Here is a 7,587-nt window from a genome sequence, read left to right as displayed (position 1 = left end):
TGAGATGAGTATACTCGTGCGATCACAAATGCTCCATGTTCGACCGTACTCGGAACAGTGCTGGTCGTTTCCTGGTCTGCTGAATTTTGTTCATCCTCAATATCAAAGAACGTCTCTGAATCATCACTGTTGGACTGACATTGAAAATCAACATCACTATCAGAGCTGCTTGAATAAATTATTTTGGGAGGCTTTTTTTAGAAGGCACATCTTGTGATAAATGTTGATTTTTGTTTTCTTCTGTTGCTCTTTTTCTTTTTTGGAACAACCTTTGGAAATGGGGAAATATCCAGCAAAATATCATTATCAGGCGATACCAATCCGAAACAATTCTGGTTGGATAGCTCTGGCAAACCTACATTTGTATTGAAAGATGCAGATGAAGAAGGTGCAGCTTCAAAAGCGTGATGAGCGAAAGACTCTGTCACATAAGCTGGTAAATACATGTATTCAGGGAAAATTTCTGGGTTGAAAGGAAAAATCCCGGTAGAGCGAAATGATGACAGAATATTTTGAATAGTGAATGCCTTACAAAAAACATATATATATATCGTTATGGCTTCACCGGGGTTTGAAGTCATGTAGGAATCACTGAATGAGTTAAAGAAACGCTTAAATGGCCCATAAACGCACACATCCAACGGTTGCATACGATGACTGCAATGCGGAGGAAATGTTAATATAGAGAGTCCATGTTCTTGCGCAATATCAAATACATCTAGACTAAGGTGGCTGCGGTGATTATCGAGTAATAAAATTCCCGGATTTTTAGCAGAGATATTCATAAATTTCATGAAATGCTGAAGAGCTTGCGGAAAAATTTCGCTATTCATCCAACCAGACTGGCATGCAATACCAAGGCTACCTGTTGGTGCACCTTTCAACATCTGTTTTTTGAAATGGACTCTCGGGAAGATGAAAACTGGTGGCAAAGCATTTCCAACTGCGTTTATGCAGGAACACATGGTCACCAATTCCCCGCGCTCCGCCGAAGTAAATCTCCCCACCTGCTTTGTCCCAGTTTGGGAAAACACCTGGCGTGGTGATTGTGCTGTTGTTACTCCAGTTTCGTCAAGATTGAATATATTTTGTGAAGGAATTTCTTCAGCTCTGCTAAGCACCTCTTTCAAATTGTTAAAAAAACTTCCAACATTGTGTCTATTGAATGCTGAAGCCCTGGCAAAACTAGTTGCTTCCGGACGACGCAGACTCAGATCTTTATGTCTGTTTCTAAAACCCTTCAACCAGTCTTCTCCAGCAGCTTCGTTGGTTTTCCAGCTCTTGGGAATGTTTTTTTGTTTTCGTTGTGCAAATTTATAAGCCATTTGTTTTGTGTCAATTTTGTTTAATCCATGGAACATTTTAGATGACAAAAGCATATAACTTTTTAATGCCTGCTCTTCACCTTCCGTGAAAATCTGCAAAAGTAGGAAATTGATATTAAGGCCTATTGGCAATTGTATGGCTGCTTGTATTTATTCACTGTGAACAGGCTTATGTAAGCAATGTTTACGTATAGGTCACAATCATAACCCCTATATTACCTGACTGTATAGGCTACTGTAAATATTCTAATTAATACAACACAAAATACATTTGAACCCCTTCCCCCCTTCCCGGATGCTTAACAGCTTGTCATATGACTTCATTTTCCAACAACAACTTTCTGTTCGTTTTAGGGTCATGTAAAATACCAGTAGCCACTTGTAACAAAATAGGTAGTGGGCCTATAACTTACTTGCTTGGTTGTCATGGATAACTTTTTAATTGTGTCAGCACTTTTTTCTCCACTTTGGATACGTATCGTCGTAAGGTCCAGTAACTGACTCCACGATTTCTTCCTACTTCACGTAATGGTGTCCCATTTTCGAGAACATCTTTAACAGCACATTTTAGTTGGTCGTCCGAAAACTGCCCCTTTACACCCTTATATTTTTTAAATGTCGGCATTTTTTCTATAAAATACCATATTCACAATGGTTAAGAATAAATACTAACCAGTGGGACCAATGCACCAATGGTGCATTGGTCCCGGGGAGTAGTGGTGCATAGGTCCCATCAGCGCCATATTTTACTTTTTGTCATAGAAAATCGAAACCTACTTAGCCTGGTTTAAACAACCACTTTCATAACTTAAAGTACCGTAAGCTAATGACATACATGTTACAAAACCAAAAGTTCAGCTGCAAAATTTAGTTTAGCCTTACAAATTAGAATATTTGACATTACTGTGAATCCTTAAAAGCTAAAGGACAAAAATCACGTGATAGACGTTTTGGAAAAAATCCGCCACATTGACCAGCTCCGTCCGCGACACGCATTTTCCGAAGATGAAAATTCCGGTGAACTTCCAACACCAGTGAATGATGACGCTCATATTGAAAACGGACCTTCTGGTGATTTACCGGTATCCTTTCAGACAACTATCGAGTACGGTCCGAATAATCCGTGATGGTCTAATCGACGTCTCAAGTCTCCAAAACATTTTTGTTGTTGATGTCGTGATATTATAATTGTGCAGCTTTGTATTTTTGTTGGGAAGGTGTTAAGTATTATGTATTTTGAGGCATGTGCTGTACTTGTTTCGCATCTTGCGGTTTAATTACATGATTCGCATTCTTGTACTGCTAATTGATTACAGTGCTATTGTGCTGCTATGCTAATTGCTTTCTGTGCTATTTAAACCGTGGTTGGTTTCGTTTCATTCTTTTCACTTCATTGCTCTGATCAAGAATATAACAAGTACTATCTACTATGTGATTCCCGGTTTTGCCATAAAATGCCATCACTTAACTACTTTATACCAGATGTCGATAATTAATTTTGGCATTACACTTTTAATTTTAACTTGAAACAAAAAACAGGAAATTCTGGACATTTGACGAAGCAAGACCACCAATCTGCTGACAGTTTAAATAATACACATAGGAAGGCGTACGTTGACGTCACAACCGGTCAGACTGTCCGAACAGAATACCCAGGGTTGCGCACGATTTTCAAAGACTCCTACAAACCCCTCGTGTAAAAGTTTTTCACTCTTGGTTCAATTTTTATATTTGCAGTTATGGGTATTTCCCTGTAATATTACTATTTCTTTAAATTATTTAATAGTGATGAAAAATACTTTGACCATAATGTTGAGTCTAAGCATCGACTTATAAAGATGCTTGATTACAGAATACAAACATTGTTCATGTATGTTTCGCACAGGTCCAGCTTTAAGTTTCATGAATTCTGTCCTTAGTCGTCCTGTCCTGCCTGAATGTTTGAGAGGGGTTGGTAGCCGAGGTCGCATATACGGGCGTTTATGTCGCATATACGGGCGGTTGTTGGTCGCATATACGAGGGGAGATGTCGCATATACGGGCGTTCGCATAATGTCGCATATACGGGCGAATTTCTCTACCGAACATACTGTGTGGTTTAAGGCGTCAAAACGGCGTTCGAATAATTTTTTTAACTTAAAATTAAATAAATTCATTTTTTATGTTCCTAATCCTTCTTGTCACATCAGTCGCGGTCCTCAGTAGAAACACTGTGTTTAATGAAAAAATCTAGTTTGATATATACTACGCCTGTTATTTATTTTTCATTTACTTATCTGTTGTTTTAAACATACAAATAGCCTCCCGCAAGTGAGTATACTATTATTATTGCAATATCGTTGCGTTCTTTTTTGGATTTCGCGGTATTTTATTTTACGTTTTACTGTAGTTGTTTAGTAATTGTTTTCTTTAAATAAAAGATTATACGATTTTGCTGCCAAATTTTGGATTGGCTCGCTGTATATCGAAATTTACCATGGAGACAAATCCATATTTTATGACGGTCAGCTAACCGACAAGAAATCAAGCAAAATGTGAAATACATTACCAGAACAAAAATCGAATGTATGATGTAACAAAATAACCTTATATAAACCGTTTGCTAATTTATAGTCTTGTTTTATAGTTTTGTTTATATTTTTTATTTATCCAATACAAATGTATTTTGAGTGTGTTAATTGGCAGCTGCTGTATTTTGTTAGCAAGAATCGTTAGGACCGTCAGTATTACAGTATGGTAATTTACTACACCACTAGATTAGTGTGGCGTAATTATGAAGACATAATATGACGTCATAACTGTCAGGCAACACAAACACCTTATAATGACCAACTAAAATTTATTCGAACGCCGTTTTGACGCCTTAAACCACACAGTATGTTCGGTAGAGAAATTCGCCCGTATATGCGACATTATGCGAACGCCCGTATATGCGACATCTCCGCCCGTATATGCGACCTACAAGCGCCCGTATATGCGACATAAACGCCCGTATATGCGACCTCGGCTACCAACCCTGATGGAATGTTTTACCCCAACATTGTAAAAGACTGGCCAAATACATATATAATTACATTTCGTTTGTTGTTAAAGCTTTCGGCGCTGGTCTAGAATCCTACCACAACGTTGAAATAATTATTAAGCAATGCATAATATGTGGGTTAGGGTGTCGGTTAGTGTTTGGGTGTGGGTAGTTCAAGTAATATTGTTTAACACTATTACTGGACTCACCCAAACGCTAACCGGTACCGTAACCCAAATAATGTTCGTTGTGGGAAGATTCTAGACGAGCGCCAAGCTTTCTGTTACCAATATAAAATAAGCGGTATTGTGAATTAATGCAAGTTTTCACACACGCCTGTTTATGAATGTGTCTTTGGTCCACGGCAGGATAAGGTAGGACGTAATGTTTACTACAGCTACTCGCAGCGATAAAAAATATTTTATATACTTTTTAGGCATCTATTGACCTAGGAGAATTAATATAATAAAAAAAAATTAACACTCCCAGCCCAAAAGCCAACACGTACCCTAACTCAAAAAAATAGGTGCAGTAAGCACCTTAAGCTGTATTGGATATTTGGTTATACTCCTTATCCGGTGCCTCAAAAAAAAAAATTTCTAAAGGTCAGCATGCAAACCTAGTTCTGGCACACAATATTAAGAATTGGCGACTACAATCTGTGTCTTTCGTTTCTTGTCCTAAAAAATATTATAATAAAACTTGACCCACCCAAACCCAAATAATGTTGGCAATAATTAATCCTAGACGAAAATGTGATAGGTTTCTAGACCAGCGCCATTACAGGTGCTGGTTTGTACAATTTTTTTTAACAAAAATGCCATTTTTTATAAATAAAAGTTTACTAATAGATGTTTTTAGCAAGGTAATATTTGAAATGTGTAAATCTCTTTTTGGAATTCTGTTCAAAACTTTTCTTTAAACAAGTGATTCACTCTTTTTTTAATATTAAAAGCAGTCAATGTAACTATAAAATATGTGCTATATTGTAGTAACTAGAGTTCTGGAAACTACATTTTCTCTTTAGTTGCAAAACTGCTTATGATCTTACGTTACCTTTGAAAAAAACACTTTATTGCATGTCATCTTATACAGTAATTAATTATCCTGAAATAAAAATAAAATGTGTATTTTACTGTTAAAACAGAATAGCAACATACTCTAAAATACAGTTCTTCTTAGATGTTTATTTTTTAACTGCATGGACTGAACTTCTGTTTGAAATGAAATATGTTATTTTGTATTCCGGCCTTATAGGTTTATATAGTTTGATATGGAGTTACAACAATAGAAACACCTAACTTAGACTTTAATACATGTAACTTATATTTTACCTATATTGCCTAATCAATATGTTTTTAATGTGATGTTTTTTTTAATTTTGAATAAATGGTTTGCAAAAGTTTCATCATTTGTCAAAATTTTTGTGTTTACCAGTAAAATTGCTTATTTGTTTAGTTAAGCTTTAGTACATTTCTCTTTTTAAAATCAATTTTTTAATCAACCTTTTTACAGTTGCTAAGTTTACAATGGTTTTAAGACAACTAAATGTAACAAACCTCGTCATTGGCATTATTTTCCAGTAGAATGTTTAAACTGATTTTCCAATTTTCCAAGCTGCTCCGCATAAATATTGTGCGGAAAACTGCTCAGTTTAAAATCATTTCAGAAACCAATTTTAGAAGGCACACCAAGCCTGTTATTTTGGGATTTTTGCCTTTGGTTTCTCTTATAGAATGTAAGCATCTTGTTATGAATGATGGATGTTCTTATGTGGTGAAACAAGCCGTAAACAATATGGACACTAAAGATATCAAAAAACTCATTCAAGATGGTGAGTATTTGATTCACAAACAGCATCAGTATGATAGGGGTGAGCAGCTTCTTCTCCAGGCACTACATCAAGCAATCGAAGAAAAAAAAACAGAGTTTATTTCGCGCATACAGGATACTCTGGCTAACCTGTATCTTCACCAAAAAAAATATGAAAATGCGGAAAAGTTATTTATAAACATTTTGCAGCAACTTTTTGCTACTGGCTCAACGAAAACCGACCCAGAAGTTATTGAGATATCTTTAAAACTCTCTGTTCTATATGCACAACAGGACAAACAGGAATTGGCAATCAATGGCTTTACTTGGACACTTGTACAATGTCGCTCCATCGCGGACAATAAAGAAAGGCGGCCCTTAGCTGAGCAAAGAAACAATATGGCTTTGTTAGGAATGATTTTAGACTCATATGGACGATATTTGTATGCTAAAAATGACAACAAGAATGCCTTAAAGTGTACCTTAGAGGCTGCAGAAATAAGCAAGAAACTTTATGGTGATACCGACAGAAGGACATTGGTCCTTTACAATGATGTTGCTTCGATGTGCGGCTCTCTTGGGCACAAGGCTGACGCCTTAAAGCATGTGTCAAATATCATATCACACTGTGAGGCAGCGACACCACGTATACCTTCTTCAGATGAAGCAGTGTTTTATGCTAATTATTCTATTATCCTAAGCTTAAATGGACAAGACGACAAAGCAGTTGACGCTTTGAAGAAGGCTTTGGTTGCTGCCTCGGCAACCAACGATAAACAGTTAAAGCAGTATATTGGTTCATTGGCAAGCAAAATTTCCTCAAAATAATTAGAAATAAGTTATTTTTTTGTTTTTTTTTATTAAAATATGTACAGTGTTCATCATTCTTTCTGTAAAAACGTTTTAAAACAAGAAGTTATTAGACCAGTTAATTTGAACTAGTTTTTAAATATCTTTAGTCCTTGGCCCTAAAGCAGAGCAAATAAATTTATTTTTCTGATTTTGTCCTCTAATGCAAAGTTTTAGTTGGTTTTAAGTTCAATCCAAAGAAAAGGGTATAACAATGCCGTAAAACATGTCTATGATACTATGCTTTGGAAACTGTTTCTCTAGGCCAGCAGCAGCAGTGCACAACCTGTTGCCTTGAGCCCGCACGCGGCCGTTGATAATAAATTAAGCGGCCGTGCACATGTTACCAAAAAAACAAGGTTTGGCAGCCGTACGTTTTTTTCTCTTTATGCAATAATTATATTTTCGCAACGAGTTTGTTTGGTATAGGCCGGACAGCCCGGAGATACATCAAACACCAGTTCGTGGCAGGGCTACGGAAACGGACTCGCTGGTGTCGGGTGGTTCGCTGGATGGAATTAAAAAATGACAAATCTGCTAGGCTTCTGGAAAGTTGCAGTTTTATATTTTGTGTGTTTC

At 36.6% G+C, this 7,587-nt stretch overlaps 1 protein-coding gene across 1 annotated transcript; it reads left to right on the top strand.

The window, feature by feature from the left end:
• Positions 1-5,707: 5,707 nt before the first annotated feature.
• LOC146164138 (tetratricopeptide repeat protein 19, mitochondrial-like) lies at positions 5,708-7,122 on the top strand. Its single transcript, XM_083382202.1, has one exon. It carries the CDS (start codon positions 5,935-5,937, stop codon positions 6,985-6,987), a length of 1,053 nt encoding a protein of 350 aa, XP_083238328.1. The 5' UTR covers positions 5,708-5,934; the 3' UTR covers positions 6,988-7,122.
• Positions 7,123-7,587: the final 465 nt, after the last annotated feature.

The sequence above is a fragment of the Ascidiella aspersa genome, chromosome 2, assembly GCF_963924565.1.
Source record: "Ascidiella aspersa chromosome 2, kaAscAspe10.2, whole genome shotgun sequence".
In the NCBI taxonomy this organism is placed as follows: domain Eukaryota; kingdom Metazoa; phylum Chordata; class Ascidiacea; order Phlebobranchia; family Ascidiidae; genus Ascidiella; species Ascidiella aspersa.
The sequence above is the reverse complement of the archived record's forward strand: the minus strand, read 5'-3'. Positions and strand labels throughout refer to the sequence as shown.

Coding starts and splice junctions, on each gene's coding strand:
- LOC146164138 (XM_083382202.1), top strand. CDS start 5,935: ATGTTTAAACTGATTTTCCAATTTTCCAAGCTGCTCCGCATAAATATT.